General features: G+C 43.0%; 2 protein-coding genes across 7 annotated transcripts; both read right to left on the reverse strand.

The window, feature by feature from the left end:
- Nucleotides 1–589: 589 nt before the first annotated feature.
- On the reverse strand, nucleotides 590–9,248 carry Zfp37-ps5 (zinc finger protein 37, pseudogene 5). 3 transcript variants are annotated; one of them, XM_087551613.1, is made up of 4 exons: nucleotides 8,511–8,594; nucleotides 7,712–7,782; nucleotides 4,086–4,240; nucleotides 590–3,197 (listed from the first exon to the last, which is right to left on the reverse strand). In XM_087551613.1, exon 4 carries the CDS (start codon nucleotides 3,172–3,174, stop codon nucleotides 2,092–2,094), a length of 1,083 nt encoding a protein of 360 aa, XP_087407739.1. In that variant the 5' UTR covers nucleotides 3,175–3,197; nucleotides 4,086–4,240; nucleotides 7,712–7,782; nucleotides 8,511–8,594; the 3' UTR covers nucleotides 590–2,091. The 3 variants fall into 3 exon arrangements, with proteins under 3 accessions (XP_087407739.1, XP_087407738.1, XP_087407736.1); XM_087551612.1 differs by lacking the exon at nucleotides 4,086–4,240 and having other exon boundaries at nucleotides 8,511–9,248; XM_087551610.1 differs by lacking the exon at nucleotides 4,086–4,240 and having other exon boundaries at nucleotides 7,654–7,782; nucleotides 8,511–8,679.
- Nucleotides 9,249–9,662: 414 nt separating this feature from the next.
- Mup4l1 (major urinary protein 4 like 1) lies at nucleotides 9,663–13,291 on the reverse strand. Of its 4 annotated transcripts, none has more exons than NM_203512.3 (7): nucleotides 12,944–13,106; nucleotides 12,502–12,635; nucleotides 12,201–12,274; nucleotides 11,410–11,520; nucleotides 10,962–11,063; nucleotides 10,746–10,791; nucleotides 9,663–9,923 (listed from the first exon to the last, which is right to left on the reverse strand). In NM_203512.3, the coding sequence occupies exons 1-6, from the start codon at nucleotides 13,040–13,042 to the stop codon at nucleotides 10,766–10,768; spliced, it is 546 nt and encodes a 181-aa protein (NP_988843.3). In that variant the 5' UTR covers nucleotides 13,043–13,106; the 3' UTR covers nucleotides 9,663–9,923; nucleotides 10,746–10,765. The 4 variants fall into 4 exon arrangements, with proteins under 4 accessions (NP_988843.3, NP_001003409.2, XP_087404160.1 ...); NM_001003409.2 differs by having other exon boundaries at nucleotides 10,721–10,791; XM_087548034.1 differs by having other exon boundaries at nucleotides 9,669–10,003; nucleotides 12,944–13,291.
- Between the last annotated feature and the right edge of the window lie 10,765 nt (nucleotides 13,292–24,056).

Genomic DNA, 24,056 nt, shown 5'->3' on the forward strand with positions numbered 1-24,056 from the left:
GAGATAAAGATATCTACCAGATTTCTTGGGGCACTATTGTGCCGGATCTAGTACAGGGTAAAAGAAAGCTTTTTTTATAATTTTACAACAACACAGTTGGATGGTGTTTTGCTAAGGCAAAATATGAAGGAATGTTTGACTGAAGCAGACACAGGAGAGATGATATTCTGCTAAAGCATTGAATTTGTAAAGTACTGGTGAGGGGCAGGTACAGGATAGAAGGAGGCCTGTCATTGGAGGAGAAGGAAGGATGGGTGGGGGAGAAGTTTGAAAGAAGAGGATGAGACTGAGTGAGAGAGGAAGAGACAGAAGGGAGAGATGGAGAGAAGCCATGGCAGGACAAGATGGCAGGTGATGTTAAGATTCTGCTCTGTGTATTTACAGGTTGTTATTAATGCTCTCAAGGGATGGATGGTACCGGGCTTTGTACGTTTAAGTGGACAATTATATCTTACCAATTGGGTCAAAGATTGTTGTTGTGTGTTCTTTTATGTGAGGGTTTGAGTGTAAGAAAGTGTGCGGCTAGGATGTTTTTCCGCCAAGATACCTAGCAGACATCTTGGAGCACTGCGGTGCAGACATAGCTGGGTAAAAGACATCCATACTTTTTTATTTTTATATTTTTACAACAACATATACATATACAAATATATCAGTATGAATGCATATATATGTACACAGAGGCATAAAAAGACAGACACACATACACAGTCTTTGTTCACAGTGAGAACATACTATATACACTGTTCAACAATCTGATTTCTGTACTTAAACGATATAACAAGTACCATTCACTACAACACATTGCCAGCTGTTTTCCACATTTTTATTCAACTCTTATTAACAATATCTAGACAAAATCCCTCAAAGTTTTCTTTGAAGTCTTTAATTCTAGCACTTGGGAGGCAGAGACAGGCACATCTCTGTGAGTTCAAGGCCAGCCCGTTCTACATAAAAACTTCAAGGTCAGCATGGTCTACATAACAAGTTCTTGGCTAGCCAGCACTATATGGTAAGATTCTGTCTCAAACAAAACAAAACAAAAGACCTCCCTAAAATTTTCTATTACTTCAGAACCTAACGAAGACATTAACAAAGGAAGCTAGGCGATACCAGAGGATACCCTCGCCTGTATTTTACACAGGCCCTAGTATTCAGTAAACATAAATGCAAAATAAATACTAATTGTGGTGGCTAAGCACACGCGTAAAAAGTACATGAATTACTGTATTTTACTGTTTGTTGCTCTAATTAACATTTTCACAAATGTGTGTGTGTGTGTGTGTGTGTGTGTGTGTGTGTGTGTGTGTGAACACGAGTACCATTTCTCAGGAGCACTGTACCCTGTCTTTAAAAGTTTTTCCCTCTGACCTATGGCTTGTAAATTAAACAAGTCTGGTTGGTCAGGTAGTCTCAGGGATTCTCTAATCTCAACTTTCCTAATTATGAGGTTACAAGAGCACAGCAGCACATTTAGATTTTGATGTGGGTCCTAGGGATGGGATTCAGATCTCTGTACCGCTTAACAAGCTTTTACTGATTACGTTATCTCCTCATCTCCTTGTTCACAATTTTAAGAGTTTCCTATTTTAATCTAAATACATCTTGAAGGTTAAACAATACCAAACCACTCAGCTGTCAGAGTTCCCACATTAATCTTCCTCCAGAGATTGCTCTTCCGAGTGAATTTTCATATGTTTGGTAAGAGAAGCATTTTGTTTGAAGGCTTCACCACATTCAACACACTCATAGGGTTTCTCTCCAGTGTGGGATCTCTGATGAATAACAAGTGGTGATTTTGCATTGAAGGCTTTTCCACACTCATAACATTCAAAGGGCTTCTCCCCTGTATGAGTTCTCTGATGTACAATGAGGTGTGACTTCTGACTAAAGGCTTTTCCATATTCTACACACTCATAGGATTTCTCTCCTGTATGAACTCTCTGGTGTTGAGTAAGAACCTCAATTTGCTTAAAGGCCTTATCACATTGATTATATTCAAAGGGGCAACCCCCGGTGGGAGTTCTTAGATGGTAGGTAAGAGATGAGCTATGTCCAAAGGCTGCTGCACTCCTTACATTTATAAGGTTTCTACTTCATGTGAGTTCTCTGATGGATAACTAGGTGTGACTTTTTGCTAAAATTCTTCCCACATTCAGTACATTCAAATGGCTTCTCGCCTGTATGAATTCGCATGTGTTTAGTCAGGGATGAGCCATACTTAAAAGCTTTGCCACATTCATTACATTCATAGGGTATTTCGCCCGTGTGTGTTCTCACATGTTCGGTGAGAGATGAATTATATCTGAAGGATTTGCCACATTCCTTACACTCATATGGCTTCTCGCCCGTGTGAGATCTTATGTGTTGCATAAGGTTTGAGCTATGCCTAAAGGTTTTGCCACATTTGTTACATTTGTAGGGCTTTTCTCTGGTATGGATTCTCAGGTGGTCAGTGAGGGCATGATTGTGACCGTGGGCTTTGCCACACTGGACACATTCGTATGGCTTTTCCCCAGTGTGAGTTCTCTGATGTACGACAAGGTGGGACTTTTGGCTGAAAGCTATCCAGCATTCGTTACATTCATATGGTTTCTCCCTGGTATGAGTTCTTTGATGGTGAAGGAGCCCCTGTTTATGGCTGAGGACCTTCCCACATTGATTACATTCATACGGTTTCCCAGAGCCCGGAGCCTTGTCGGGATTAGATGGACTATGGCAGGGTGATTTCCGTTTCTCCTCGGTCTGAATTTTGTCTTCCTTGTTATGGGACGCGCTATGACGGCATACTTTCTCACATTTCTTGCCTGTTTGGTTTTTGTCACCTTTACCAAACAATTTATTGTTGGGTGACTTGTCACATTTCTTTCTAGTTGAAATCTCATCTCTGTTCACATCGGATGCACAATGGCTGAGTGATGTCCTATGTTCATTAGCTGTATCAGGTTTCTTTTTCGCAGAGTTTTTAATCTGACTGGGCAAGTCTAACTTCTGATTCAAGTTCTTCCCATACAAATTGAATTTATGCAATCTTTTTTCAGAAGGATCGTGTTTTGAATGGACATTTTTCTTCTCCAACAAAGTACACTCACTGCTTTTCTTACTGTTTGAACTTTTCTTCCTGAATGTCACTTCTGTAGTTAGTTTCCTTTGGAATTTCTGCTTCCCCTCCATCTGTGCACCATCTTGTTGGACCTCTAGAATAGAATTGATGAGAGATTCTTGTGAGTTTCTACACCCCCAATGAACTTCTGTATAAGTTTCCTAAAGAGATGCCATCCTTGGTGGGGTTAAATATGTACCACCCTAACATCCCAATAATAAAATAAGCATCAGAAAGGACTGCCTCTGTCCTCTTGGACCCAATGGAAAGAAAGCTATAGTAAACCAGGGAAAAGAAAACTGAAAGAGTTCGCTGCTTAGAAACAGGATCTTGTAACCTTAGGGTAGAAGATGAAATACACACAAGGAATGTTGAACAAACAATGCATTAAGTTAAAAAACAGATTTGTGGTTATGCCAGGTATGGTGGCACATGCCTATTATTCCCAGTACACAGGAGGCTGAAATACCTTTTCATAAGTTTGAGGTCAGCCAGGGCTACATAGCAAAGCACTACTAGTCTCCCCACTGTGATTAAATTTAGGATGCCATGATGTAAGTGTTATAAAAGCCATACTTATCCTACTTACCCACACACAGAAGGAAGCAGAAATGTAGGACTACTTGTTCTCAAGAACATAGTGTACATAGTTTCACTTCCCTGTGACCTCTAAGTTGACAGTTCTTGTTGCTCGTGGAGTCTGGCTAAAGTCTCTACCCTTGGGTTGTAAGAGGTGTACTTTTGCCTCTTCAATAAATCCCTCTAATTTTACTAAGGCTACCTAAAATAAACTAAAACAGAACACATCTTCCAAGGAGTACTGAAGAGCCAGTGGATGACTGGGGTGCTACGAAGGGCACTGCTCCTCCCTTCTTTTCCATGAGCAACGTACCAAGGACATTCTTACTAACTACCAACAACTCCATGATTCCTCTAAGTTCCCTGATGCTTTTGCAAAGTCATGAAATTCCTAGCAACTCACTTGGGAGATGCTTTACTGTATGGGTTTACAGTGGGTGTCCACCTGTTTTCCCAGTGACTTGTGGATTGCATGCCTTTGATCCTGTCACCATTCCAACAGGTGATGGTCAATTTCAAGTTGATTCATGGCCCGAACACTTGCTCATGTTCTTTTTCCTACACATTGCCCAATTGAAAAATGTACATTTAGAAATGCTCTTCTTCTCTCAGCCTACTCCCTTACCAGCTTTCTGCATAGAAATGGAACGGAGAAATTATCTGAGGTAAGAGTTTTAAACATTTAAAGAGAGAAACATAGGTAAGAGTGAATAGCCACTCCAGTTTCTATGGAGAAAATCAGAGCATCTGAATGGATGTCTAGAATTCTCACTTTTATGGAGGGCATTTAGGAGATCCTGGTTTGGGGTAAACTATGGTGGCTGCATTCATGGGGCAGAGTTCCAGACCAGTCAGGGCTATGTAATAGAAATTCATGAGAGAGAGAGAGAGAGAGAGAGAGAGAGAGAGAGAGAGAGAGAGAGAGAGAGAGAGAGAGAATGTTTAGTGGAAATCTGTATAGTATAGAAGAGGGAGTCCAGAACTGAACTGGAGCCACTCTTTCACCCAGGAACTCAAGACTTGCACCCTGGGATAGAGAAATGAACAGGACTCTCCGGGCAGCAGGACTCTCCATCTTCTGATACCCAGTGATGATGGGGGAAGAGAGGGACAAATTTCCATCTTAAAGGACGTGATCAAGACTTATACCTGTTCTCTTGACATGTAAGATTAAAACAATCTTTGCCCGTGTGTACACATGTTCATCTGGATGTGTGCACATATCCACATGCCCGTGCATGTGCATGCCAGTTTCCCATCAAGCCATTCCTGGACTGTTTTCTTCATCTTAGGTTTGCAACAAGGTTTCTCACCAAACAGCTCACCAGTTGGCTAGACACGCTGGCCAACAAGTTCCAGCTCCGGTCTCCACCGCCTTGGTGCCAGATTACAGGTGTGCACCTCCAGGCACAGATTCTTACATGGAGGTTGAAGAGCTGAACTCAGGGTCATGCTCATGAGGCCAGTACTTTACAAACTGAGCCATCTCTCTAGCCCAATAACCAACTTCCTACAGGGATGGATGGAGCTGTCACAATGAGTATCCACTCCCCCAAAAGACAGAAAGTATGAAAAGACAACTTCACTATGAAGGTTTTATGAATCACATCCTACTACGTGACAAGATCATACCAGGGCACTAATAATTGATGAAGGTTAAATAATTTTCTCTTCCTTTCTTGTTTTTTTCTTGCTTTTCAAGGCAGGGTTTCTTTGTATAGCCCTGGCAGTCCTTGAACTCACTCTGTAGACCAGACTGGCCTCAAACTCACTTAGATCTGTCTGCCTATGCCTCCTAAGTGCCAAGATCAGAAGTGTGTGTATCCCTCTTCTCAGGAAAATAATTTTCTTAATTTGAGACAGCAACTGGAACCTGAATTTTAAGAGAAACCAAATGTCACTTCAGAAACTGAAGCATGGGCTCACTGGTACCTGCAAGTACAGGTAATGCTTATGAGTGACACATCTGTATTGCATATCAGGGAACATGGACTCGTTAAACCCTCCTAAGTACTAGACTTAGAGATAAGACAAGCTGGATTCGTGTAGTGTCAGTGACAACTAAGAAAAACCAACAAATGGGACTTGACAAGAGGATCATAAAACACAGGTCATAAGCAGGGAGGGTTAAGGGAGCCTCTGACTAATAAGAATGAGACTTTCTATAGCTGAATTTCCTACAAGCCACTCCAATAAGAAGGTATGAAAAAGATGTCGGAGATGTCTACCCATAAGCTGCCAGTCTAGAAAAATTAGCTTGTATTTGCATACTGGGAGATCTTTTGGAAAGATGCAATAGAGGACTAGTACACCAGGACAAATGACATTAAGGAACCATCACCAAACTAAGGAGAGCTGGTAACTCATCCATTTAAAGACACAGCAATCCAGAGACTAAGCCACTACCCAAAGACCATACATGGGCTGACCCTGGGCTCCAACCTCATAGGTAGCAATCAATAGCCTAGTAAGAGCACCAGTGGAAGGGGAAATCCCTTGGTCCTGCCAAGACTGAACGCCCAGTGAACGTGATTGTTGAGGGAGGGTGGTAATGGGGGGAGTATGGTGAGGGGAAGCCCATATAGAAGTGGAGGGGGAGGGATTAGGGGGATGTTGGCCGGGAATACTGGAAGGAGAATACAATCGAAATGTAAATAAGGAATACTCAAGTTAATAAAGATAAAAAAAATAAAGGCACAGCAAGAACTTAAGGTTGACAGCCATTAACAAGGGCACTAGAGGGCAAGAAGGTTGACTAGAGAGTGATTGTATAAGTTACTTTCATATTGCTGTGATAAAATGCCATGACTGTGTCAACAAGGGGCAGATGGTTTCAGAGAGATACGCCCCTCTCTACACTCATGACAGGGAGGCATGGCAGCAAGGGACCGTCACAGAGCAGGAAGCTGAAAGTCACATCTTGACCTGTAAGTAGGAAACAGGCCATACCTCTGTGTGTGGCACACACACAGTTGGGCCGGCCCTAATGAAAACACCCACCAACTGGGTGATGTCTCAAATGCCTGAGACTATGGGGGAATATCTCATTCAAATCATCCCAGGGATTAAGGACGAATGGACACTTACAGAGCAGGGGTATGAGGAGTTATGTAGTCAATGGAAGGAAACAAAATTATTGGGAGTGTCCACCATCTCCAGAGATGCAGAAAAGAGACTGATCTAAGAATGTCTAAATTTATTACAAGAATATATGACAATTAGGGAACTTTTGTGCAGGGAGGGGACAGGGAAAATTGAGGATTCTTTTTTAAATATGGTGAAGAGGAATGAGATTGAATGTTGAAGAGTCTTCTGGAGGCTAAGCAATAAGTATACAGTAGGGAAGGGGCTAGGTGAGGGAGGTGACTTCAGGCTACTGAGCCCTGGATTTCAGCTTTCTCCCTACCACTGTCAGAATGGTGACTGACTGTACTCTTACTCCTTATGGAAGACCATGCCTCTCGGGCTACCCTATAGCATGGCATTTGGAATTGCTGCACCTCCTCTATAAAGAGATTATCCATGCCTACCCCTGAGCCAGGCGGCTTGCTCTTACCATTTGAAAGTGAGCTACAGTGGGTAACTATCACATCCAAGCAGTGATTTAAGGAGTAATTAAGTGGTTCAATTCACCCATTCCTTTCTTCTCCATGAAATAAAAGCTTGTGGCGAGCTGCTCATGTGGACAGGTTTACAGGAGAAGGTGATATTAGAATCTCCAAGGTAAGAAAATTCCTGTACTGTGAATTCCCTTTCTCCTGAGAGATTCTGGTGTTTTTTCTACTAGTTCCTGGTTAAGAGACAAAAACCGGGACTTTTAAGAAAAAAATATTTTTTCCATATTGGGGATCGAATCTAGGTCCTTGTGAGAAATCACTCTCGATTCTGAGCTGTATCCCCAGCCCTAATGAAAGTTTTCAAATTACTCTTTGAAGAATTCCAGGCTTACCACAAAGAAATTAAAGACTTACTTGCACTGGTTCCTGTTTTCTTGAGTCTGTGCAGACTACTTGGGCTGTTCTTATTTACCTTTCCTGAAGAACATCGCTCCTCTTCCCCATCCAACTTAGAGACTGGGACTTGTCTGGGATCTTGATTTCCTACTCATAAGAAATGGTAGACACTGAGGGTTGGACCAACCATTTCAGAAATCAAGCCACAACTTTTTTACTTCAGGGTCTTTCAAGGCTAATGAACATATATGGCTTCTGATGTTTCAAAATAAGGATGCCCATGATCCTCAACTAAGCACACCTTCCCTTTTGGAGGCAATGACACAAGCATCATTCCTAGCACTTGTTGCTATTCTGTCTAAGCTCCACCCACACAGGTACTTGGCAGCAGCCAGGTATGCTCTGCCCCACAGTTGGCTAGCAAATGGCATGTATAGTACCTGACACAATAAAAGGAGCTGCTTGCCCCCCCCACCTCTTATTCCCTCTTACCCTCTCTTTCCCCTCTTGCTCTTTCTTGTTCTCTGTTCTTGTCCCATTCCCCTCCCCCATGTGACCATGACTGGGCCACCTGTCCTCTCTTCTACTCTTCTCTCATTAAACCTCGTCACGTGAAACCATGGTGTCTTAGTATTTTCTGTCCAGTCAAGGGTTGAGATAAAAAACCCTAACAGTACTAAAAAGGGATCAAAAGTCCCTGACCAACCAGCCAACCACCACGACCACCACCACCACCACCACCACCACCACCACCACCACCACCACTGCCAAAATAAAACAAAACAAAACAAGAAAACATCAAGGGGAAAAATGAAGGACTTGAGGAAGAAGGGACCGCAGGGAACATATTCTGGGTGGAGGTGAACTGTTCTTACCTATTGAAACTGGATTGTTGCAGTTCTCTAGCTTTGTATCCTTGTACACATTTCTCTGCCCAGGTTCCAGCTGCTCCCATTCGTCTGAGGAAAATCCACAGACACATCCATGAATGTTACTGACTCCTATCATTCTTATTCAGTCCACAGAGAATTAGACAGTTCGACCGCAACAACCCTCACCACTTCCCCCTCTTCTTCTTTACAAAGGGATTGGCTCTGTCTCTGGTGTTTAGAATTTCTTCCTTGGCTTTGAATGTTTCTCCTATTTCACACCTCATTTCCACAAAGTATTTGTTATCGAAGGGGGAAGGCTTTAGGTGAACTCCAGCTGCCATGTTGACCTGGGACTAGCGAGTTTGTCTGGACCTTTCTCTGGGTTGCTGTCCCTTGGCTTATGGCAACATTGTCAGACCATTTTCTATCTTCCACAGATTCCTGGACTGGAACTGTTACCTAATTTAGTAAGTATTCTCAAGGATAGCTTAGCTTGTGAACACTTTGTTATTTTGTCTCTAAACTTTTGCCAATACTAAAAGTGAAAAGCCAGGCACGGTGTGGCATGGATGAGGCTGAAGTCACTGAGGAGGCTTTAGTAAGAGAATGATATGGACCGTGGCGGGGGGGGGGGGAGACAGAGAGACAGAGAGAGATTTCAGCAAAATTGGTTGGCTCTCTCAACAGCTTTTTGCCATAATATACCAAACCACAACAAGAACTTGAATCAGGATGCTGAGCTTGATCCAAATTTAATCTCTCGAACTAGGGGCCAGAGGATGCTATGGGGTGTTGGGCAAACTTTTGTCTTTATCCATTGGGCCTCTAATGACCAGACCTCCCCCGACCTCTAGCATGTCCTGAACCATGTTGAGCAGCCATAGCCTTAGAAAGATGTGTCTCTCCTAGATCTGTTGGAAAAGATAGTCTATGGATGGAAGAATCGTACAGCAAGTCTCATGTGTCTAAGGTCCTTATAAAGCCTCTAAGGCAGGAGCCCTAGAGGGCATTCATCAGGTCTTGGGACTGCTCCAGAGGTGGTGAGATCCTGAGACTCAGATTAGATTCTGGGACATGAGGAAGGATCTTGGGTACAGGACTAAGGAGGTCCCCTCATTCTCTCATGGGTTAGCCCTCTGGACACATAGACATACATTTAAGTGCAAGGGTAATCATTTATTGAACTGCAAGAGCAAGATATTTGTGCGGAATGATCATGGGTGGGGCCAAGAGAAATTTAAGAAAGCTTTTAATTCTCGATGTGTTGTCCTGGGTAACTAGGGAAGATGCTGGAGAGACCAGGATTGCACTTTTCTGTGACAGAGGATGGAAATCAGATCGCAGAATTTGTCTCAGGATGCTCCATGGACAGGAAATGGTGATGCTAGAGTCCTGGTGAGAAGTCTCCACTCAGCACTGAGTAATCCAGGAAGAAAGAATACAGGAACCCATTAAGCATGTCTTGGACTGACTTCAGGACAGAGAGGCACTCTATTCTATAGAACAAAGGATGAAGAAATAGATCTTGCCCTGCAATATAATCAAAATTATTTGCCAGAAAACAGGGATTAAAGGCATAGAATAAATTACACTTTCCTTATGGATGGCCTATGAAAAATGAAGTAACGAAAGGTCTGAGGCTTGGTTCCACAACCTTTGGCTCTGAAGAATGTTCATTGCCTTGAGGAATAATGGTGAAAGCCTTGGCCACTTTTAAAGACTTTCCTACATTATCTGAGTAAACTCTTGGGAAGTGGGAAAGAGGGGTCAAAGGAGTCTGCTCGCCAGACTGGAAGAGAAGTGGAGATCATGCAACTCCACTTCCAGGTAAGAAGCCAAGGTTGTACGGAGTACAGATGATGATCTTATTCTCCAGAGTTGGATGGAGTAGGACCACAGTCTCTGAAGAGCAGTCATACTCACATCCTGCTACTCTCTGTTTCAAACTTTAACTCTTAATGACACTTAACACATCGCTGAGCCATTTTTACACAACTGTGCAGCAACTATGGAAAACTCACTCCCTTGTTTTCGTGCCTAAGTGCTTGGTTCACTTTACATTAGAGCTCAAAATAGGACCAGATAGTCACAAATCCACATAATTCAGTCATTTTTCAAACTCTCCTCAAAGACTCCTTATCAAATTATTCTTATAATAATTTGGGGGCACAATACTAATGCTTTTGGAAGGCCTGGTCCATGCCCACCCCCACCTTGCTCTCACTGGAGATTGCCCACCTGGAGGCTCAGGCCTTTCTTCATCCTCGGGCCTGGAGACAGCGATCTGTAGGGTGAGAACAAGAACGTGTTCAGGTACCAGGTCCACGATATTCCCCGAAGAGAAAATGAGGTGCCTCTACAGCTTTCAACAAATAGCTGATAGCCAATCCCCCAGGGTCATTTCTTCTATGATATAATATTCAGAACGAAAAAAATAAGTGAGTCCTGACTTACCAGTCTTGGTTAGATCAATGATATTGTCCCTAGTGATTCCATGCGCCTCACATAGTTTTGCAAACTTTTCCTTGATGTCTGAACTCAGATCCTTTGTTCTGCCTGTGAAAAGAGCAGCAGTGAGTGTAGCAGCTGTGTCCTAGGCATTGACCACAGAACTAAGTGAGGGGACAGGGGCACCCCCATAAGGATGAGAAAATGGCTGGTGACATGGTTGACAGGTGTGGGTCCAATCTATCCTGAATGTGGCACCCATGGAATGGCCTTCTGGCACACGGAGAGATTTCAGAGTGTGCCCATCACTGTGCTTGAGGCAGGGTGCAGGTGAACATCGTCGACCTTCAGGAAGTGAGGAAGAGGCAGGACCAAGCTGGGAAGACTATACTAAAGCTAGAGTTTCCTTCCTGTTTTCCCAACCCAAATCAGTGTCCGTGTGGAAATACTTTACCGTAGAGCACCATCAGCTGGAAGGTTTCCCCGTTCTTGAAATTAATGAGATGAAACATGACATATCTGTCATAGTCTGTCTTAAGTATAGTAAATGTATTCCCTCCGTCATCTGTGGAGGAAATGGGACACAGCTCAGAAATTCTCTGGTCTGCATGAAATTATGTAAACCCTTTACCTGTACTACCCCAAACATAAAAATCATTAAAATACATATCCTGGAAAAGATGGGGGGCAGGGATGTCTGCTGCTTCCCATCTATAGCCTTCTGGAATTGATGAAGTAACTTCTAAGGAAGGGGCTCTGGGACCACGCCCACTAGACAACACTTAGCCACTGCAGTGACTCACTCTCTCTCATCCTCTCTGAGGCTCTCCTACCTCCCTCAGCACCTTCAAGCAACACGTCTGCCTTTCATAAGTCTGCCGTCTCACATGGCTACATCCTGAGCAATGTACACCGGTGCTAGCTACTGGGCAGTATCAAATTCCACCTCACCATACTTATCTTCCTTGCCTGCCACAGGGTGCTAGCTATTAGATGGCCCCCATGTCCCTGGCGAAATCAACCATGTCAGGAAGTGCTTGAGATTCTACAAGGGGTCGTGGTGAGTTCGCTAGTAGAAAGTTTGACTGGGAGGTGCAAGTTCCTGAGTTCAATTCCCAGCAACACATGGACACACACACACACACACACACACACACACACACACACACACACATACACAAGATAATGGTAGTAGGGTTTACTAAATTCCTTGTGGATAGATATATAGACATTCTATATACTTACACTCAACAAAATATTCGCCATCCTCTGGCGTTTTGTAGGCAACCAAATATAGTTCCCTGCACTCTCCATTTTCCCTGTAAAACAGACCAAGCTGATGCTTAGAGGATTTTTGATCTGGCTGGCTTCTTCACCCTCTACTCTATAGGTATCTCCACTTTCTGATTCTATTTACCTTTTGAATATTTTTGCAAAATTAGCAAAATGGCTTTTTTTAAGGTTATTTCGTTTCTGTCTGATACTTTAGTAATAGGGATTTGCGCTTATTTATTCTTCCTCAGCTAAGGGCAAACACCTCACTTACTTAATACGGAACTTGAAGCCTAAGGAATTCTCCAAGACATCGATGTGCTGCATAAAAACTCTCATGCTGCCATTCTCTTCTATCTTTTCTCTTTTGTTAGAGGCCACGACAATAGAAAACCAATCCCCATTGAGCTGTAATGGATAAGAAAATGCTTAAGGGAGAAGGGGGCAGGGATACCACATGGACATGTTTCTTCTTGAATTTGGCTTGATAGAGTTGTCACAATACCTAACATTCTGCCCCTGCCTCTCAGTGAGATCAGAGGTCCCCAAATCTTGTTAGATCTGAATAGCATACAACTGGTCTTACTTCAAGGTCTGAAGCCATTCGTTTGTCTAATAGAACAAGCCACTGTACCCATCCCCTCAGCGGACCCGCTTGGCTTCAAGAGTTCTCCAAAACACTCTCTGAGTCAGAAGTTACTATTCGCTGAGCCTACCTTAGCCACATCGAGGTTCCCTCTTGTGGAACTAGCTTCTTCTGCATGGCCACAGACCAGTGTCAGGCCCAGACACAGCAGCAGCAGCAACAGCTTCATGTTGGTAGGGAATAGAATTGCCTCTCTGTTGGGACAATCTCTCTGCTGATGATGCCCACACTCCACCTTCAGCACTTTGCTCGTCTTTATACTCTCTCTGGGTTCCAGTGTTTTTTTTTCCTTCTCATATGGGCCTCCTTCCCTCAGGCTTTTTGGAATGTTTTCTCATGTACTGATGTGAAGCCAAGGATTGTTCCTGCCCTTTCCAACTTGGCAATCTCATCTCCTATGGATTGATTTTTTTCACTAATACATTTCACAAAGCATATTTCCAAGAAAAACAGTGGGTGTTCAAGAGGGCTATCTGGAACCAGATGAACTTTGGATCTGACTTGGAATCAGAAAGCCAGTAATGGAGTGGGTGGGTACTGAACTGGAGGTCAAGCATGGAGAGAATCTTTGCTTCAAGACTTGAGTGGAGTGTGGAAGAAGCTGAATTACTTGGGTTTTCTTTAAAAACATTCACATTTCATGTGTATGAGCATTGGTTTTGCATGTGTACCATGCACACATCTGGGGCCAAGAAAGTCAGAAGGATGTGAAAGAAGGAGTCAGATTCTTTGAAACCTTTTCTTGCTGAGGACCCAGGTTCAATTCCTCGCACTCACATGGCATCTCAAACTGACTCTAGCTCCAGTCACAGGAAATGACCCTCTTTTGGTCCTTGTGATCTCCTATACACATGTGGTACATATGAACTCACTCATTCAGTCACATATGCATAAAAATAATAAATCGTTATTTAAAAAGATTATCAGGATGGATCTTCCGAAGCTAAGCTGACAGCCCCCAACCCCAAACCCACCCCAAAAGATTGACCTCAGAATGCAAACTGCTAACTTAGTAAGGTGAACTGCTTCAGCTTTTACCTCAGAGAACGTTGGACTTTAAATGACTGGACATAATCTCATCATTAAAGAAAAACAAAGGTATTGTTCAAAGTCATATTTGCTGATGGAGGTCCAAGTAGAAATGATGTCAAGAGTCTGCTTACAAAGAAACACAGATATAATAGGAACATATTTTGTATCCGTATAAATTGTATTTACCCTGGAACTAGAAACATAAAATAGTGTTTGATGTGGGGAAATAAAGAATTCAAGAAGGAGGCAAGTCCTCGATGGGGTTTATTTGCACTTTGCATCAACTCTCTATAGTATGTACTATTTATTTTCATCTTTCCATAGTGTTAGCTAAGACTCAGAAAGATCAAGTAACTATACAAGGCCATACAGCCAGTCAGCGAGAGAACTTAGATTTAAACCCAAGCCTGTCCATCTGACTCAGGATCCTTTACTCTTATTAACTCCACTACACAGGTCGGGAGGTTTTTACATGAAGGGAGGATGGTTAAATAGGAGAAAGAGGAATAAACAGCACTGTAGAGCTCCAGATACATCGGACTGAAACTGCACGTGGGTTTCTTTAAAATATGGAGGAGTGGATGTAGCTTGAGATTCAATGAGACATGACTACTGGCCCCTCTTGTTCTACAAGCATTTGGTAAATGCTTGACTAGGGGACTATCATTTTCCTTTTCTCCTCCTCCTCTTTCTCCTGCTCCTCTCCCCTCCTCTTCCTTTTTTTGTTGATTATGGTGTGTGTGCACACATGTGCACACATGTGTACATGCCTTTGCTCATATATGCAGGAGTCAGAACAGGGTGCCAATTGTCTCCCTCTGTCTCCTTTTACTTTATCCCCTTCAGACAGGGTCTCCCTCTGAATCTGGGACTTAGTGTGTTTCAGATAGGCTGTCTGGCCAGTAAGTCACAGCAATCCTCCAGACTCCACCATCTACCTAGTGGTGGGGTTAAATGCAGCCATGACCACGTTTTTTAATGTGAGTTCTGAACATCTGATCTTACCTTGCTGGGAATCCATACAGCCCTCACAGCCAGTACTTCTCCACTGATCTGTATTCCCAGCAACTCACATAGAGACTGGCCTTGAGCTTCCTGAGTTTCTGAATGGTCTTGGATCTGTGGCAATCCCCTAGATCCAGCCTCCTGAATGCTAAGATTATAGGTTGTAGCACCACCTCTGGCTATAGATTACTGCTTTTCTAGTAATGAGCAAGAAGATGCTTTCCCAGCAGAAGGCAACAGCCAGTCCCTTCCACTTAACACTCGTCAGTACTTGTGTGGTGTTCTTGTGACTGAAGCACTGATTCTGTTAAGAAATGACTAGACAAAGCACGTGGGTAAGAGGTTTAAGGAGTGTACGTGTAACAGCTAATGGCCCATTTGTAACTAGCTAGCATTTCTGAAACTGACTAGTAGGAAGATGATTTAATGACTTTTACCTGAGTCTCAACTAACTGAATAAATAACCCATTCAGAAAGCCTGCGGAAACATTTGAGTCACTCACATGGTGCCAGAGTGTGTTTGGGGCCAAGAAGAACATCAATGAACATGGGCTTATTTGATTCATGTCCCAGAGAGGAAATATTCTGTAGTCCCTCCAACAGAGTGACAGATAGGACTGCTGACCCCAGCTCAACATCAGTTCTAAAGCACCTGCTTCTGTCAGCATCAGAGGATGCTTGGAGTCACTGGAATGAATCTGCTTAACTCCCAAAACCTAGAGCAGGCCCCAGAAAACAGGCACAAACAAACTTTAAGGGACAAAGAGATTATTGGCCAGGAACTCGTGAAGGACAAAGGGAGCTAGGAGACAGCAGAATCAAGGAAGGGACGTTATCCTGTGTCAGGCAGAAATGCTATGCCACAGTTTTGCTCGATCATGCAGTGGGGGATGTGCACCCCAAAGAGACCAGCGTCTCAGCACAAAGACAAGGGAGTCTGAAGCAGTTAAGAGTTGGGACGGCTAGCTATTCACACACCTCACAACCAAGCAGTCTTTACTTCAAGATCGGGGGTGGACTCTAAGCTATACTGCATCATGATGTGCGGGATTTCATTCTGCTGTCCATGAGTAGTCTTTCCTCACAGGGCTCGAATCCTCTCCCCAATTAGGTATCTGTCACAGGAACATTGCAATAGAAAGATATTTAACTCAGGGGAATCTGTAAGCCACCCAAGCCAGGAACCATGTGTCCACACTACTGCATGTTCAGATGGGTCAGCGCCTTGGCAGTGTTAGCCTTCAGTCACCAATGGATGATGGAGGGAAGGCAGGATGAACCAGAAGAGGGAGAGACTGGAGAGATGACTCCTGGTTAAATTTCCAGCACCCACAGGAATCCATAAGTCTAGTTCCAGGGATCCGACACCCTATGTGGGCACTGCGTGCATGTGCTGCACAGACATACATGCAAGCAAAACATTCATACACATAAAATAATCTATTGTTTTAAGCACAAGAGAATTGACCAGACTAATAGGAACTAGGCAGAGGGCCTTCTAGGGTGTGGGGAGAATGGATCCATACGTGAAGGCCATGGCAAACAAGAGTACAAATAGTTCAGAGAGCCAAAGCAAACCTTGCTGGAATACAGTGAACACAGGAATTACGAAATGAGTTAAGGCTAGAAAGGGAGTTGTGTCAGTTTGCAGGGGCTGCCCTCTCAAACTCATGCAGTATGGGTGATTTCAAAAATTAGGCTCTCCTTTCTGGCAGCCAGAACTCTGGGAGCAAGGTGTTTGATGCGTCCTGCTTCTTCTGAGCTCTTCCTCATTGGTGGAATCGTCTTCCCGGGTCTTCAGGAAGTCTCTTCTCTAATCCATCCTGTATCCTAGTCTTTTCTTTTGAGGACACTTGTCAGTCATTTTGACTTAGGTTCACGCTGAAGACCTCATCTTACCATAATTACACCAAATCACAGCCTCAGGCACTATGGGTAAAGCTTCTAATGTATGTATTTTTGGTGGGCACACTTATCCCGGATCAGCTTATGTGGGCCTGTGAGGAGCTTGGTAGGGGTTGGTTTTCATGTATCTGGGAAGGACCTGCAGCATTTTAGAATTACAGTATGAGCATGGTCAGAGGTGTGCTTTCAAAGTTCATCTGGCTGCATTTGGATAACAAAGACCAACAGGAAGGCAGGAGAAGAGAGAAAAAAGTTGCTATCTGTGGTTCTCAAACATGTGGAATGGGACCCTATATGGGTTCTCAATATGTGGGTTGTGACCCCCACCTGGGTTACATGTCCTATATCCTGCATATCAGATATTCACATTTCAATTAATAAAAGCAGCCAAATGACATTTATGAAGTACCAACGAAATAAGTTTATGGTTGGAGGCCACCATAACATGAGGAACTGTATTAAAGGGTCATAGCATCAGGAAGGTTGAGAAACTTTAGGCAAGAGATCATGAAGGAAGTTACTGGAACATGCTGGCAAGAGATCATGTAAGCTTACTCTCGATAGCTGCAATTAGAGGGACGTCTATAGAGAAAGTACATGGTGTTCATAGAATGTGAGGTGTTAAGAAAACATTGGTATTCTGTATCCTTATATAGATACAATTTAGAGTTATTGCGATTAATATCATGACCAAAAGAAACTTGAGGAGGAAAGGGTTTATTTTAGCTTACAGTCTATCACGAAGGGAAGGTGTGTGTGTGGGGGGGAGGGGACTCTATGAGGGAGAACTGGTTTTCTGAAGACATGATTGCTTTGGATTTATTTAGATGCAAAGGAACTTTAAATAGTTTTAAAAGGACTACAAAGAATGGACCTACTTAAGATGGAAATTAAAAAAAAAGAGAGAGAGTCCAGTCTTAAATACAGTATAAATCTAGTGTCGGAGATTTGTTTATAAATAATAAAATAACTATAACTGTGTTAGAGTGCAGAGAAGTACCAATCTGTATGACATTCCATGTTAATTGGTTGTGGCGCTCAGCTTAGTCGCATACAGTTTCATCCATCCAGTATGCAATGCAATTTTAATTAGATATATAAAAATATAGAGGAGCCAGTCAAATACTACTGACAAACCAAATAAGGACTGAAACTCTGGAGATAATAGGACAGACCCGATAACCACACCAAGTCCTTTGTAATTACGCATGCGTAGTTACGTTAAGCTCATCTACAGAGGAAAGAGTTAGAATCTTAACCACACCAAAAAATCGATGCTGGGGGTTCACAGGGCCAGTTCAGCAAGGTGTAGGGTTGCCCCATACTGGCCAACCTCAGTGTTGCGCTGTATCCTACAGCCGCATTGCTGGGGCTTCCTTTGTGCATGCTAGGTCTCTGTTAAGTTTGTGCTTATAATTTGCAGCCAGTAGCTGGCGAGTTGGAGCACAAAACTTGTACTCATTATCGTCCTTTGTAAAAATAGAAAAGTCGAGGATGGAGAGATAGCTCAGTGGGGAAGAGCACTCGATGCTCTAACAGAGGACCTGAGTTTCCGGCATACACAGGATAGCTCGCAACCTCCAGTTTCAGAAGATATGACACCTTATTCTGAACTCTTCAGGCACGAGTTGTATATGTGAACAGACATACAGACAGCCAAAACACTTATACCCATAAAATAAAACTAAAAAAGTCTAACTAGACAAGTCAGGACTGGAGAGCTTTGTCACCGGTTAAAAGCATAGGGCTGTTCTTCCAGAGGACTTAGGTTACGTTCACGGCACCCACATGGTGGTTCACAACCATCTGTAACTCCAGCTCCAAAGGATCCATTTTTAATCTACGTTAAAATATTAATCTCATCTTTCATTACACATGTTTCAGGCTAATGTTTCAACTAAAAGCCTTGGTTACTGGTCTTCTAACCTCGGAATTACATTCTGTTATTTTGTTTTTTGAGTGCTGAGGATTGAATGAGGGTGTCATGGGTACAAAGTCACCATTCACCAGCAGCGGCCTATACCCCTATTTCTGAAGTTCGATTCTTTTATTGGAGTTACTTTAGATAGTCTGAGGTCTTTCTCCATAGGAAACTGTTCTTGGTCCTTTCTTGTGAGTTTGTCTTAGTACATTTTTTCTTTTCCCGTCCTTTTGGGAATGCTTTCATTACTTCTTACCCAATACAAATCAAATTTAAGTGTCTTTGTGGTATTGTATTAAGTGGGGTTCCCTAGAGGAATAAAACTTACAGTGTGTTTGTGTGTGTGTGTGTGTGTGTGTGTGTGTGTGTGTGTGTGTGATTAGTTTATTAGAATGGTCTACAGACTGTAGTTCAGGTAATCTGTTACCATAAAGTCCAAGAATTCAGGAGATGTTTAGTCCACAAGGTTGGATGGCATAGCTGTTTTTCAGTATATGTCAGAATTCCAAAGTAGGCCCTAACACTCATGAAGGAATGGACCTCCTAGCCAGAGGCTCTAGGGAGGGATCTTCCTTCTTCCACATCTTCTATGTAAGCTGTCAGCAGAGGGATTGACCCAGTTTCAAGGTGGACCTTCCCTCCTCAAAAACATCCGGATGAAAAGTGGGTCTTTCCATCTTCAATTGACTCAGCCACTCTCTCATTCGTGCATTGGCTGTTAAGGTTTAGTTAATTCTGGATGTCGTTGACAACCAAGAACAGCCATTACAAGCCCACCCCTGGTCAATGTGACACACAATCACATGCTAAATTTTCAGGTGGAAGTAACAGCCAGGTCATAACTATGCCTGTGTAACTACCCCATGTACAACCTCAAAGGCGTTATGTATTTAATTGTACACAGCATGATGTAAGCATCCCTCGCACAACCATAAATGCATTATAAATTTTATGACGTTCCTTCAAGGGACATTCTTTTGATATCTCAAAATTTAAATATGACAACTAGTGATATTCTCTTAATCATTCTGATACTACATAACAAAGAAATAAAACATGAAAATCTGTACAAACACACTCTTAACAAAATACTGCCCTGAGCTACGTGCTGCCCTCCCCCGGACCCCCAGTTCCATTGTCCAGCCACTAGAAATAAAGAAATGAATTAAGCACTTTCTAGAATTCAATGATACCTAAACAACACAAAGACTCAATAAATAAAGAGAACTTCAGACTAATTTCCGCTATGAACACGCATGTGACTCCCAAAATTCTACCAGCTGATAAAACACCTTCAGCAAAGTGGCTGGATACAAAATTAACTCAGAATAAATCAGTAGCCCTCCTTTATACAACAATAAACAGGCCGAGAAAGAAATTAGGGAAGCAGCAACCTTTACATTAGCCATGCAAACTATGGTGGTGTAACTCTAACCAAGCAAGTGAAAGACCTGTATGACAAGAACTTCAAGTCCCTGAATAAAGAAATCAAGGGAGTTATCAGATGATCGACATAACTCCCATGCTCATGGGTCAGTAGGATTGACACACCGAAAATGGCCATATAGCCCAAAGCAATCTATGAGTTCAGGGCAACTGCCATCATAATTCCAATGCGATTCATTACAGACCTTTACAGAGCAGTTCTCAACCTCAAATAGAAAACGAAAAACCCAGGATAACCAAAACAATCTTGAACAATAAAAGAACCTCTGGAGGAATCACCATCCTGATTTCAAGCTGCAGTACAGAGCCAATAGCAATAAAAACTACACTGTGTTGTTACAGAGACAGAGAGGTTGGTGAATGGAATAAAATCAAAGGACTGGAAATCATACACACACACACACACACACACACACACACACACCCCTATGAACACCTGATTTTTGATAAAGAAACCAAAATCATACAATGGAAAAAAGAAGCATCTTCAATCAAATGGTGCTGGTTTAACTGAACGTCTGCATGTAGAAGAATGCAAATAGAGCCATATCTATCACCCTGCACAAAACCAAGTCCAAGTGGATCAAGGACCTCAACATAAAACCGGACATACTGAACCTAATAGAAGAGAAAGTGGGGGAACTTCCTTGAACACATTGACACAGGAGACGAATTCCCAAAGAACACAAATAACTCTGGGCTACAGAGCTAAGCAGAGAATTCTCAACAGAGGAATCTGGAATAGCTGAGAAGCACTTAAAGGAATTTTGAGAGTCCTCAGTCCTCAGGAAATGCAAATCAAATGACTCCGAGAGTCCTTCTTATACCAATCAGAATGGCTATAATAAAAAACTGAGGTGACAGCACAGGCTGGTGAAGATGTGGGGAAAGGGGATATTCACCCATTGCTGGTGGGAGGGCAAACTTGGACAATGACTTTGGAAATCAATTTGGCAGTTTCTCAGAAAATTGGAAATGAAGCTGAAGTCTCAGCTATATGCCCCAAACGTACCCCGCTCTACCACAAAGACGCTTGATCAGTTGTGATCATAGCAGCTTTATTTGTAGTAGCCAGGAATTGGGAATAGCCCAGATGTTCCTCAACTGCTGAATGGAGAAACGAAAATGTGGTACATCTACACAGTGAAATACTATTCAGCTATTAAAAACAAAGACGCGTGAAATTTGCGGGCCAATGTATGGAACTAGAAAATATCGTCCTGAGTGAGGTGATTCAGATCCAGAAAGGTACGCATGGTATACAGTCACTTACAAGTACACATTAGCCATAAAGTACAGGATAACCATACTACAATCCACAGACTCAAAGGTAATTAGGAGGGCCCAAGGGAGGCTTCATGAATCTCACTCAGAAGGAAACAAAATAGTCATCAAAGGGAGATAGGTGGGATGGGGGTAATGAGGGGAACTGTGATCACGTGTGGGGAGAGGGTGCTGGGGAGGTCTGGGTGTGAGAACAGAAACTGGTGGGGACAATACTGGAAGTAGGAGATCTAGGATAAGGGAGGCTCTGGGGAGTCTATAGGGATGACATACCCTAGACGCCTACTAGCAGTAATATGGAGATTGAAGTGGCCATCTCCTATAGCCAGGCAGGATTTCCAGTGGAGGGAGGGAGACATTAATCCACCTACAAAACCTTCAACCCAAAATTTTCCTGCCTACATGATGTTCAGGGACAAAGGTAGAACAGAGTTTGAGGGAATGGCCAACCAATGACTGCCCAACATGAGATCCATTCCATTTGAGAGAGTCAACCCCTGACAGTCTTAGTGATACTCTGCTATTCCTGGAGACAGGAGCCTGGCATAGCTGTCCCCTGAGAGGCTTCATCCAACACCGACAGGAAACGCAGACACCCACAGTCAAACATCAGGCCGAGCTCGGGGACTCTTGTAGAAGAGCTGCGGATAGGACTGAGCGCTAAGCTGAACAGGGCAAGGACACCACTTGCAGACCTACTGCTGTGCAAGAACCTCTTCTGGTAGTAAAATCTGTATTAGTCAGGGTTCTCCAAAGAACTTGTAGAATGAAAGAGAGGGGCTATAATCTCTACTTCCTCCATTCTGTAATGTAAATTATATTTCATCGTTTTCAGTTGAGTTTTTCCTTTTTCGGTAGTTTCTGGAGGTGTAGAATTTGGTTGCCACTTGAGGTAGTTATACAGGGGGTATCTACTGTTATAACGTTTGACATTGCTTTTTCACCCAGTAAACTGTAATGTCCTGTTCTCATCCCATTGTCTTGCAACATTTTCTAACTTACTTTTGAATTTATCCTTTGAACCGATAGTTATCTATATTTGCCTTATTTAATTTCCACCAATTGCTCAAATAAACTCTGCCCACTACCCCAAGTTCTTAACCCTGGATGACTTCTTCAAAGCCTCTACTGTTTGTTTTTAAGCAATATTCATCCATGACCCTGAGGGCCAGACTCTGTCACACAGAAACGCTTATGGGTCCTAAACCATTCACGGATTCTCAGAAGACAAACACTGTCTGCGTTGATCTTATGAGTATCAATAAAGACACCGTGGCCACCAAGATGTGCTCAGATTTTGGTTAAATATGAGACTGTAACAAAGGGAATTTTTTAGCATCTGAACCTAGTGAAAATTCCTTAAGGTTTGCTCGGTCAGTGTTAGATAGAGGGAGAACCTGGTTTTGACAGGCTGTACTGTGTTGTGTCATTCCCCATATCTAGTCCAGGGGTGATTTTTGGTTTTGTGTTTTAAACTCTTTTTCAGAGAATGTTAGGTTGTGGGTTGAAGTGGAAACTTAAAGGCTCTTTGGAAAGTCTGTTGTGTAGGATGTCACACAGGCGAAGGCAGGTACAAGATAGAATGAGGCCTGCCATTGGATGAGAAGGGGGGATGAAGGGAGAAAAGTTTTAGAGAGAGGAGGAGACTGGAGTGAGGCAGAGGAAGCAGTGGAGAGAATATGGAGGCTGATGTGAAGATTCCTCTCTTCACATTTACAGGTTATGAATATTCTTAAGGGATGGATGTGGACAGGGCTTTGTATGTATAGGTGAGCAATTGTATCTTATCAATTGGATCAGAGGTTATTGTGTTGTGTGTTCTTTCATGTGGACATTTAAATCAAAGAGAGTTATGTGGCAGCTGGAGACCCTAAGCTGCCACGGACTTGGGAGGTGTATTTCTGGCCTGGTTCAACCTACCTTGGGAACTGGAGAGATTGTTGCCAGGCTCAGAGAGTAGTCATAGGCAGTGTCGTATAGAATGAAGCTGAGCATGTGAGAAGCTTTGCTGAGTGAGATGAAGATATCTACCAGATATCTTGGGGCACTATGATGCTGGATCTAGTATAGGAGAAAAGAAAGGTATATTTTATAATTTTACAGCAACACAGTTGGATGGTGTTTTGCTAAGGCAAACACATGAAGGAATGTTTGGCTGAAGCAGACACAGGAGAGATGATATTCTGCTAAAGCAAGCACAGGAAAGGACACACGATGAAGGATTCTTTTCTAACAACATGCATTATTGGTCCACCTTACATGGCATGTTCAGGTGCAGTTGTTAGGACTACATAGAGAGAAATGCACCAAAACCTTCTGGTAGAATTGTGGTGTGCAGCAGTTTCTTGGTAGACTCGGGCTGATTGGATGCACATGCTGAGAGTCACAACCCATGCTGAGGCACAACATATGGTGGACACATGATGCTTGGAGGGTTTAAATAGGACTCCACAGAGTGACAGACAGGGCCTAGCTTACTTGCACAGCTGGCTGTACAAAGCTTGTGGGTCTCGAGGCTTTTTCGCTCTTCACTTCCATGAGACAGACACAACCAAGAACTTCTGGCGTTCCTGTTGGCCCCTGCTGACTG

This window comes from Rattus norvegicus, chromosome 5 (assembly GCF_021556685.1).
Source record: "Rattus norvegicus strain SHRSP/BbbUtx chromosome 5, alternate assembly SHRSP_T2T, whole genome shotgun sequence".
Lineage (NCBI taxonomy): Eukaryota > Metazoa > Chordata > Mammalia > Rodentia > Muridae > Rattus > Rattus norvegicus.

Excerpts from the sequence above, each read along its gene's own strand:
- Zfp37-ps5 (XM_087551610.1), bottom strand. The coding sequence starts at position 8,643 with ATGATAGGAGTCAGTAACATTCATGGATGTGTCTGTGGATTTTCCTCA. Across the intron at positions 7,783-8,510 it reads CAACAATCCAGTTTCAATAG|GAAATCAAGATCCCAGACAA; the intron begins GTAAGAACAGTT and ends TCTTATGAGTAG. Across the intron at positions 3,198-7,653 it reads GAAAACAGGAACCAGTGCAA|AGGTCCAACAAGATGGTGCA; the intron begins GTAAGTCTTTAA and ends ATTCTATTCTAG.
- Mup4l1 (NM_203512.3), bottom strand. The coding sequence starts at position 13,042 with ATGAAGCTGTTGCTGCTGCTGCTGTGTCTGGGCCTGACACTGGTCTGT. Across the intron at positions 11,521-12,200 it reads TGGCGAATATTTTGTTGAGT|ATGACGGAGGGAATACATTT; the intron begins GTAAGTATATAG and ends TTTCCTCCACAG. Across the intron at positions 11,064-11,409 it reads CCAGCTGATGGTGCTCTACG|GCAGAACAAAGGATCTGAGT; the intron begins GTAAAGTATTTC and ends CTCTTTTCACAG.